Source organism: Plutella xylostella, chromosome 6, assembly GCF_932276165.1.
Source record: "Plutella xylostella chromosome 6, ilPluXylo3.1, whole genome shotgun sequence".
NCBI lineage: Eukaryota > Metazoa > Arthropoda > Insecta > Lepidoptera > Plutellidae > Plutella > Plutella xylostella.
Window position 1 is genome coordinate 5,614,052 of NC_063986.1, and position 11,326 is coordinate 5,625,377.

Sequence of the window (11,326 nt, forward strand, 5' to 3'; positions counted from 1 at the left end):
CGCCCCATTGAGTATGAATGGTCACCCGAGTCCGCGTTGTTCTATGCCTCGCCCTTACTCAAGCGGTGGCTTCGTTCTATTCATAGAGTAACTTATTCAAACTGTCAACTGTCAAAAAATTGTTTATAAATATTTTTGTTGTGGTTGTTTGTGTAATTGTGTTTGTAATTTTAAAATTATAATTTGTATTGCGATTATGTTGTTATTTATTAAACATGGATATAAATACTACTACATGTAGAGGCTGCTTAAGCATAGACAGGAAGCTCACGCTTATAAAAGAAGAACTTAGAAACCTGTTTTTAGGTTTACTTGAGGACGAGGTCAGAAATTCTGGAACTTACTTCAAATCTAAGAAATATATATGTATATTGGCTATACCAAATATGTCCATGAAGTGAGACTCCCCCAATCAACTGTACCATATATAAATTTGGTGCACTCTGGACAGTCGGCGAGTGACGCGAATCTGACTGGCTAAATGCTTTCACCACTCACTACACTGGCTTTAGACTGGTCCAGCACTAGTGTTTATTGCCAATACGCTAAGAAGAATTACATATTCACTTTAATTGCCCTACGGATAAAAAAAAATCTAAGATTACATACCTTTATATTGCTTTGTTTTGTGAAATCTATAGAGGGGTTTTTATGAAATTTCACTATAAACTTTACCCATATTTATAATTCAATCATTAATTTCAGAACTCCTGTAAAGAGCCGCTGTACCTGTGCTGGGAGTGTGTGGCATTAATTAATAAATTTATAAAATTTAAGAGAAGAGTAAAAACTATCAATAAGTCATTATGCAATGTAAAGGTAACATTTTTTATGATTTTTTAAAGATTTCCTTTTATTATACAGAAAGCTGTGTACGCAAGTCAGTTGAAATAAATTTTGAATAAAATAACATTTTATTACAGTCTCATACTCTGTCACACCTCTGCATCAGTGACACAGAATGCATCACAAACAGTCCAGCAGTGACACACCTGGATGGAGTGGTCACACAGACTGCAAGACAACCCATTGCCATTAAACATGAAATTTTAGACAATCTAGTCACACTAGACACATGCTTTGTGGATTATGTGAAGAGTGGGTCTGTTAGTGATGATGAAGACTTCAAGGTATCCTTAGTTTCAGCTTAGTAATTGCTTCAACCAAATGTTCATTATTGTATCCTGGAATTATCTACCTCAATTTATAAAAAGTATATTATGATCCAGTGCACTGATAATTTACTTTATTTTTCAGGCTGATATTCATAATGATTATAATGAAAATGATAAAAAATATGTAAAAGTACATACACCAGAAAACTTTGATGATTCAGATGATGAGCCACTGTCCCTGAAGCCTAAAAATGTGTTACAAGATACTGGAATAATCAAGGTTGATGACAATCATAAGAAAAGAAGAAGGAAAAAAGATAGTGCAGGTAATATATTATAATTATTGCAACATTTATATCTGCTGCACCAACTAAAGTACAATACAAATACAAAATATCTTTATTGGTAACAAAAGTTCCAAAGCTCCATGATATATGGTTTAATTTATTGTAATGAAATTTATGTAAAATACTATTTATAAATCACCTAAAATCCTGATGCCTGTAAGTCATCATAGATCAAAATACTCATTTTCTAGCATGAAATGTTAACCACTTTTAGACTTACATACAATTATTGTCAGGCACAAAAGAAGTCACAAAGACAGTCAAGAAGCGCTCGCGCCCTGAGAAGGCCACCGGCGTGGTGGTGAACAAGAAGGCGAGCAGGAAGCTGGAGCAACTCAACATGAACAACGGACAAGTGGAGCTGATACTGCTCAGCTGGGACGAGGTATTGTCATCTATTCTACGAATATACAACGCGAGTGCCTAATATACTCAGGCCTAACATATGCTAGCTTTTCTGCACGAGCTTTGCATTAACATTAAAGAGTTGCCAAGCAGCCTATAGTACTCTAGGATACCTAGTGCCTAATATAGTAGCTAAATAGGGTCAATGTAGTGAGGGACCTAGGTGTTTTGCTTGATAATAAATTACTATTTGATCAACATGTCGATGCTATTACTGTAAAAGCTTATAAAATCTGGGCTTCGTACTGCGCACATGCCAACCCTTTAATAATCCTCACACTATTAAGATAGTATACTATGCGTATGTGCGAAGCTTACTCGAGTATGCGTGTCCCGTTTGGTCACCCCAGTACGTCATCTACAAAAATAGACTTGAGCGCATCCAACGAATTTTTGTCAATCACTTAAATTACCGTTTCAAGAAGTCCGTGAAATCCTATAGCGACGGATGTCGTGAAAACGGGCTCCTAACACTTGACCAACGTCGTACAGTTCTAGACATGAGTCTGCTGTACGACATTGTACGTAACGTAGTGGACTGCCCCGAACTGCTTGGTCGCATCGGGTACTGCACCCCGCGCCGTCGTACTCGCCACACACCTCTGTTCCAAGTCCCATTTTGTTCCACCAACTACGCAGCCAACTCCGTGCTTACAAGGCTAACGAGAACATACAATAAATTATTTTCTAAAATAGATATTTTCAACTGTTCAAAAGCTACTTTCAAATCCCATATAATCCAAATGCTTGTAGATGATGCTGTTCAAGAGTGAATGATTTGTCAGAGCCGAGATATCCTACCTTTAACTATTTTATTATTATTATATATTAACTATTTTTATAAAGTATATACCTATTACTAAGTATATTATTAATATTACTTACAAAGTTTATATTTTTGTACAATATATGGATAAGCATTTCTCCAAGTATGTTGCAGTTCTACGATTTCCTCCCACAGTTTTGCATAACACCATCCTTTCTTATGAGTACTAACTATGACACCTTTTGTAGATTACCTTTGCATATCATAATTTAGATACCTATATAATTTTCTCTTCAATTATTGTCTATTAACTAATTTTATCTGAGCGCAGCCTTTGGCAAAAACACACTAATGTCACTCAATTACTTATGTAGCATATAATATAAAATTAGATTAAGTAGTAAGTGTGCAGGTACCCGACCGTGATAATGTTTATTATTTTACATTACCTGTGAATCCTATCATTGGCCTTACTGTGTGCATATATTAAAAATTATGTTATTTAAGTTACGCTGTTGGATTCGTAAATAAATAAAAAAAAAAAAAAAAAAAAAAAAAAAAAAATGGAGTAAGAATTATTGAAATCACTGAAACAAAAGTTTATATTTTGTCCTCTCTCTTCTTCTTGTACATATATGACTCTACATAATTTAATGATTTCAGGTAGAAGAAGAACGCCGAAAGGGCCTGATTAATGAGGCTTTCACTCGCCTAGAGTACAAGTGCTTCGACTGCATTCTAGGCTTCAACCACAGGAGTAAACTAGAGAACCATATGAAGAAACATGACCAGGTTAGTGTATTTCGATTGCCTGATTCTATATTTTGATTATAGGGCATAATGTTTATCAATCCGATTTTGAAATGTTCCCCCCCCCCCCCCGGCGAGATTTACTAGAATGCGAGCATAGGCGTCAATATTGAAAGGCATGTGGTTTTATGTAGATATTTGTTTCAGTCTGCGGGCTCAGAGCTGTGTCACGTGTGTAAGGTGGTTTGCAAAGACACCCGTGCCTTAGAAGCCCACACTAGAAGACATCGAATCAGGTGAGATATTTGATCACTTCTTAAATACTTTGAAGTAGCGTAATAAGCTACGATATCGCGTATAATATAACCGACCGAATGGCGTAGTGGTTAGTGACCTGACTACTGAGCCGATGGTCCCGGGTTCGATTCCCGGCTGGGGCAGATATTTGTTTAAAGACAGATATTTGTACTCGGGTCTTGGGTGTTGATATTTATATTTAGTATCTATCTATCTATGTATTTGTGTAGATATATCAGCTGTCCGACACCCATAACACAGGTTCTGCCTAGCTTGGGGTCGGATGGCCGTGTGTGAGATGTCCCCACATATTTATTTATTTTTTATTTTTATTTACCGATTGGCAGGCCTACATAAATGTATTTGAGACAAGAGACAATATTTCAATAAGGCCTGATTTTTCAATAGTTAGATAAATGATAGCTGACGAATAAAATCTATGCTGTCAGTGTCTAATGCAAACATTCAGACGCGACAGCATCAGAATTATTCCCCAGAGAACTTTTATTTGGCTAATAGAAAAATCAGCTCGACGTGTTATAAATTTTACTTCAGTATTCTCTCACCTCCAACAGATGGCGCTGTGCGCTATGCGGCGCGGCGTGGTCGCGCGCGGCGGTGGCGGCGGACCACGTGGCGCGCGCGCACGGCTCCGCGCCGCCCACGCACGCCTGCTCGGCTTGTGATCATGTAGCCCCGTGAGTAGATGGTAGTTCGTGTAGTTGCCGATAGATGGCGTTGTGTTGAATAGACCAAGTTTACATAGTTACCTACATAACCTACATCATAATGGTGCGGCATCTATAAGGGTGCTAAACACTGGATTTGGTAGCATACAAATACCATACAACTTATGCGTGTCTACTTGGCTAATCTGCACTACCCTTTATACCTTACCCTAATTAATAATTACTAAACATTTTGATTTAGTGTTTCTTGAAATTTGCGTAGAAAAGTAAGATTCGCTAGTAGAGAGAGAGAGAGAGAGAGACAGAATGAGAGACATAATAAATAGCTTGTTGCTAAAGGTCTCTCATACATAATATGATGCAATACATGCAATATGATTCTCACAATTCCAGTACATTCGGCAAGCTGCGCGTGCACATGAAAGTGCACAGCGAGCGGCAGAAGTGCGAGATCTGCGGCAAGTCCTTCACCGACCGCTCCTCGCTGAGGACACATCTATTGTGAGTACCTACATTTGTATAGTCTACAAAAATGATAATGAACCACCCGCAGCACAGTTTGATCCTATGGCTCTAAGGTGGAAGATATATTATGAAACCAACAATATTTTATCGATTGAAACACAAGCTCTTATTGATTAATTATTATTCATGTCATCGTCAAGTGGTAATAGGTAATGTGACTTATGCAAAGAAATACTTAAGAAATAGTTCATTACCTTTCCAAACGTATTGGTATTTAAGTTGTTTAGAATGACGACTTTTGTGACCCTTTCAACCCTTATCTGTCCAGCAGTAAGTTAAGTGTCCATGGCCTCCTCATTTCAGTTCCTACAATATAACCAGGTCAACCCGCCATCTTCTTCTGGGCCTGCCCCAGGGCCCCAAGTCTGTTAAGGAATAGCGGCACAGTTGTGTGTCGGCAGCATGGGTTTCGCACTGTAGGTATTCATTATCTGCGTTTTAGGAAATATTTATTGCACCTTTTTTAAAGAACTAACGTTAATAAACAGTAATAAGTGTTTCATATCGCACTACTGGGACTCACTAACCAAGAGAAAACGGATACGTAAAGTCGGAAAACCATTCAGAGGACACAGCATTGATCCGCCAATCCTTAGCAGACTTGAGGCCCAGAAAAGTTGATGAAAAAAAATGTATTTCAGCATCCACAAAGGAGAGAAGGAGTACGAGTGCCCGCGCTGCCACAAGCTGTTCCTGTTCAAGAAGGCCATGGAGGTGCACCTCGTCACGCACCTCGAGTCCGCGCACCTCTACTGCCATGAGGTTAGAGTTCAAAATGCTATAGTGATAAACGTGAAAAGAGATATTTCACTTGTTGGTGTCTATGGCTACTTAATTGCACGCCAACGCCAGAACAGAGAATCAAAGGAAGAAATATATAAAATATTTTTATTCGTCATAAAATGAATACATTCTTGACGAGAGTCCTGTAAAAACTATCCCCATTCAGAAAGAAAAAGGGCTCTTTTATATTTTAAGAGAAAAATTTTTTTTTTTCTTTCTTTCTTTCTATAAATACAGGTTAGGGCCCATCATCCTCTTTTAAAAACTTAATTTTTGAACAAAAAGTAATGTTTTTTATTGTTTCAGTGTGACTTGACATTCAAGAATCGCATGTCGTACTACGGGCACATGAAGTACAACTTGAAGCACATCGACCCGGCTAAGCTCAAGTAAGAACAATGCTAGTAATCGTTATAAAAACTAATTCATCATTAAATTAACTTAGGATCAGTACAAGCATACATATGTATAACAGGCTACCTATAATTGCATTCGTTCTTGGCACAAAAGATAAACAATCTTTTCAAAATATTAGTAAACAAATAAACTACAGCTAAACTAAATGGTTTTATTGCGAAAGTGTAAATTTTCGCTAGGTTGTATTTAATTGGTTCTTATGTTTTATTTCAAAACCTAGTTTTTAAATAAATTCAAACAAAAATACACACTAAGATTGTTTACCCTTAATGCCAAGTAAAAAATGAGAATGAATACAGTATTTGTCCGATATGACCATGAATATATAATAAAGCCCCATCCATACGCTTGCTGTTTGTCACAAACACGGCAAACAGCAAACAAAGTCACAAACACCAACCACAATCACCGAACACAAACAGCCATCCACATGCTCGGCGAACGCTCATAACATTCCGAACCGGCAAACACGGCGGACGACGAGCTATTACTTTCGGGTTGACATATTTTTATTATATAAATTAAAGCAAGAGAAAGAAAAAAGGAAAATAAGAAGAAAGCAAAGACGATGATGGGATAATAATAATAATTTTTAAAAAAAATTAAAAACTTCTTTTTAATTATTATTTTATAGGTATTATAGTTTTTAGTTTATTTGCAATAATTTTTAATCAAAAGTAAGATGCAAATGATACCAAAAAGTCCTACTAATCAATACGAATCATTCAAGCCTAAACACGAGGTAGTTGCTATATACCGTTGAGGAGTTCCCTTGACTGCCTTCCGTTTCCATCATCAGATCAGCTCAAGGTCACCATCATATTTTTTTGTTACAAGAACTATATTTATGTTTTTAATTTCATTAGAATCGGTTAATATGTGTCCAAAATGGAAATTCATACCCTGTTTTTACCCCTTTACCCTTAGGGGTGAGATAAAATTCTGAAAAAAAATGGGACCACTTGGGACTCAACCCAATACAAAAAAGAAAGAATTTTCAAAATCGGTTCATAAACGGCGGAGTAATCGGTGAACATACATTAAAAAAAATGCGCGCCAACGAAAAAGTGTAGCAAGTTGATAGTGTTGATACGTCCGCCTCCCGCAATGCTAGCGCGCATACTGACCGCTGCCAGACGTGTGGATACGTAGCGAACTGTTTGCCGAACATCCTTTGATCTGGCAAGAAAAACCGACACCGATGCCGAACACTGGCGAACACAAACACAAACAGGCAAACAACGACAAACACCCATCCACACGTCAGTGTTTGCTGTTTGCTGTTTGCTGTTTGCCATTGTTCGCCGAGCGTGTGGATGGGGTATAATATAAGTATATTATCTTTCACCAAAAACAAATGCTAAGTCTGTGCACCCAACGTCATGTTTTCTTTTCAAACAAAATAACCTCTTTCAGATACGAGTGTCAACTGTGCGACAAGAAATTCGCGAAGGCGGCTCGACTCGAAGAGCACAGAGCAGCCATACACCTGAAGGTGACCCCACACCGCTGCACGCAGCCCGGCTGCAACTTCGTAAGTAGATTCTTAGATTTATAATTTAATTCTTATATATAATGTTATTCCTAAATTAGATTTCCCCTAAATACACTCACGGGCAATGAAAACTTTCCAGTCAGAAAATTATCAAGTTTTTCCTAAACGGAAAAAGCTAGCTTAATGACGCCGTCTGCAATATTGAAGTGCATTTAAAAGCTCACCTGAATACTACCAACTAAAAACGTTAACATTTTATTAAAACATTCTAGTAAATGTTTTAAGAAATTGAGTCCATTTAGAGTCGGAATTTTGTAAGTGGAACTGTTTCTTTGCACTTGAGTGTAAAATGCTAAATTTAAAAACTGGTCTTAGGGCTTAGTTCTAAAAAGAAAAATGAATCTATTTCTTTATTACATTTCTTTATAACAAAGAAGAGAGAGAGAGATCTTAAACAAATATGAATAACTAAACTATAGAATATTCTACAGCTGATCTTGAAAGGATGAGCTTTCATTTTGAAGAAAGTAATTGTTAATTATTGTATTGACTTTCTCATTCTACTCTGTGTCGCAGGCGTGTGCGTCGCGGCCGGTGCTGCGCACGCACGTCCGGATGGTGCATCGCAACGGCAAGGCGATCAGGAACCACGTGTGTGATACTTGCGGGAAGGCTTATACCGTAAGTGTAGTTTGTGTTTTACTATATCACTACCGGGGTGCTACCCCACCGGGGGCTCCGTTCTGCTGGTCCTGTCAGCTGTTGCCCGAGCACAGGATTCGAAACCTCCGTTTACGTTGCGTATCGTCAAATGTCAATGTAAAAATGTTAGGCAAATTTGTCAGTTCCAAAAGTGGCATTTGTTTTTTCCATGTTAGGTAGAATTTCCCCAAACGTATTTAGTAGCCTGTCATACGTCTGTCAGTTAGTACAAAATGTATTTAAAATTTGATTTAAATACGTTTAGCGTTTGGTAAAAGCGACCCTTCGTGTAGATTCGAAAAAATAGTATCGAATCCTATGCTCGCGCCTCTGTTGCCCGAGCACAGGATTCGAAACCTCCGTTTACGTTGCGTATCGTCAAATGTCACTGTCAAAATGTAAGGCAAATTTGTTAGTTCCAAAAGTGGCATTTGTTTTTTCCATGTTAGGTGGAATTTCACCAAACGCTAAACGTATTTAGTAGTCTATCATACGTCTGTCAGTTAGTACAAAATGTATTTAAAATTTGATTTAAATACGTTTAGCGTTTGGTAAAAGCGACCCTTCGTGTAGATTCGAAAATAGTATCGAATCCTATGCTCGCGCCTCTGCACTGAAATCGAATTCACTGCAATAAAAACCTTTGACTTTCCACTCTAACTGTCAAATACCTACCATGTTAAAGATCTAACTAATTGCTATGGATTTCTGTATTGCCAGTCTCTTGTGATGGCGCTAACTTGAACTTCGCTATAACGGCCTTATGATCTAACTATATATCCCAGCCTACAGCTTGAAAGACAAATCAACACAGTTTCTCATTTGTAACCTAATGACAACTTCCATCCAAAGGTTGTCTGTTAGACATTGATTTAAGTAATAAGGGCGCCTTTTTGTTTAGTTTGTAAATGGTATTTTGTACTATTTTCCATTGGTGCAAATAAAGAGTACACTTGTCCAAAATTAATAATGCACATGCAGATCTTCACATCTGAATCATTAAATCGTAAGAGCCTTAAAAAAACACTTGCATTTTGCACCTCGTTCGAAAGAAATAGGAGTCAATATCATGTGTCACATAATCGAAAACAACCGATCTGTCAAAGATTTGTATGCGCATTATCAATTTTGGAGCACTGTATTGTCTTATAATTACGTACGAGTGCGCTGTTTGCAGACTAAGAAGTCTCTCGAAGGGCATATGCGCGCGCACCGCGGCTCGCGCCCGCTCCGCTGCGCGCAGTGCCCCGCCGCCTTCGGGTACGAGGCCGCGCTCTACAACCACTGCAAGCGAGTGCATCGGAAGGGAAAGGTGACTTAAGAAATGCTTATGAACTAATCCTATCCTAATCCTAACTAATATTATTTTAATAATAATTATTGTCTGTCTGTTACTCTTTCACGCCAAAACTACTGAACGGATTTGAATGAAATTTGGTACACATATGGTCTAGACCCTGGGAAAGAACATAGGCTACTTTTTATCCCGGAATTCCCGCGGGAAAACTTTTTAAGGCGAAGCGAAGCGCCCGGGAACAGCTAGTACGCAATAAGTGTAAATATAAATATGCAGCAGACCGCGTTTTAGGAACTCAGCGACGATGAAAGTAAGGTGTCGTTGACAAATACTAGAGCAGCGGCAACGTACGAGTGCGCTGTTCGCAGACTAAGAAGTCTCTCGAAGGGCACATGCGCGCGCACCGCGGCTCGCGCCCGCTCCGCTGCGCGCAGTGCCCCGCCGCCTTCGGCTACGAGGCCGCGCTCTACAACCACTGCAAGCGAGTGCATAGGTAGGTAATGAAATGCTCATGGACTAATGCGCAATAAGTGTAAATATAAATATGCAGCAGACCGCGTTTTAGGAACACAGCGACGACGAAAGAATCTAATCTTCCTTCTCTTAGTGTGTCGGTGACAAATACTAGAGCTACAACCACAACAAGCTCGTGCATCGGACGGGAAAGGTCACTAAACTCCATGTAGCTAAGCGGCTCTTAGGCTGTTTTAACAGCATGCGGATTTCATCATGCATGATTGGATGCCATTTTCCCGCGTCTCGCGTGCATATTCCACGCGTTACAATGAATGCTTGTATGAACGCGTGCGGCTACGAGGCCGCGCTCTACAACCACTACAAGCGAGTGCATCGGAAGGGAAAGGTAACTAATCTCCATGTAGCTAAGCGGGTCTCTACAGTGTACACTTGATTAATTACGCTGATTATACAGATGGACTGCAATTGAATGAATTATTAGATGAAAACAATATGCACAGTGTGCAGAAGAAGTTGATCAACGAAATATATGAGTTTGTGTTGCCAACACTCCCTTTTCTTAGAGTGTCGGTGACAAATACTAGAGCATCGGCTGCTACACTGGTTCATTATCGACCTCGATAAACTCGTCTAATTCACGTTCCACCCATCACAGCGCTGTATTTATGGCGAATCCCGATATAGTGACGTTTATCTACGTTCATAACGAACCCGTGTAGCGGCAGCTGGGCTAGAGTGTTTGTAACAGTGGTGAAAGGATTGGTCTGTTAGATAAGTGTTATCAGAAATGAGACTGACTAACATTACTTTAAAAAATATTACTTTATTAAAGTACATCGTTTGTTTCAGACGTCGAAATCCGGCGCAGCAATAATGGCGGCCGCCGGGCCGAGCTGGGAGGTGCCGCTCGACATCTCGCTCACCGTCGCAGGCGCACCCGCGGACAACAGCTAGTCGCATAGCAATCAAAGCTTCAAGTCGAATGTCCACGGCCGGTTAAACTAAGTTAGTTAAATTTAGCTCACATAGTTACTCACATAACTTAGTTTAGGTGGCGGTGGACGTTTCGCTTCATCATCAGCGAACTAAGCTGCGAATAATCTGTCATCGGCCTTTCTCGTCTAGCCATTGACGGCAGCTTGTCTTAGATCGTCTAAAGGTCGGGGGGCTACCCACGCTGCATTATAATAGCTTAAACTGCCTTAAATAATAAAAATTATGTACATATTTATAAGCAATAAAATTGATATTTTTTACACAA

At 39.1% G+C, this 11,326-nt stretch overlaps 1 protein-coding gene across 1 annotated transcript; it reads left to right on the top strand.

Annotated features, from left to right (window-relative positions):
- The first annotated feature begins 154 nt into the window (after positions 1 to 154).
- LOC105390493 (zinc finger protein 37) lies at positions 155 to 11,326 on the top strand. Its single transcript, XM_048621890.1, has 15 exons — positions 155 to 323; positions 706 to 819; positions 924 to 1,130; positions 1,258 to 1,441; positions 1,699 to 1,847; positions 3,297 to 3,425; positions 3,591 to 3,679; positions 4,256 to 4,378; positions 4,763 to 4,870; positions 5,536 to 5,656; positions 5,984 to 6,066; positions 7,511 to 7,628; positions 8,166 to 8,270; positions 9,469 to 9,603; positions 10,915 to 11,326. The coding sequence occupies exons 1-15, from the start codon at positions 216 to 218 to the stop codon at positions 11,017 to 11,019; spliced, it is 1,878 nt and encodes a 625-aa protein (XP_048477847.1). The 5' UTR covers positions 155 to 215; the 3' UTR covers positions 11,020 to 11,326.

Coding starts and splice junctions, on each gene's coding strand:
- LOC105390493 (XM_048621890.1), top strand. CDS start 216: ATGGATATAAATACTACTACATGTAGAGGCTGCTTAAGCATAGACAGG. Junction 1,442..1,698: donor AAGGAAAAAAGATAGTGCAG/GTAATATATTAT, acceptor AATTATTGTCAG/GCACAAAAGAAGTCACAAAG. Junction 4,379..4,762: donor GCTTGTGATCATGTAGCCCC/GTGAGTAGATGG, acceptor TCACAATTCCAG/TACATTCGGCAAGCTGCGCG.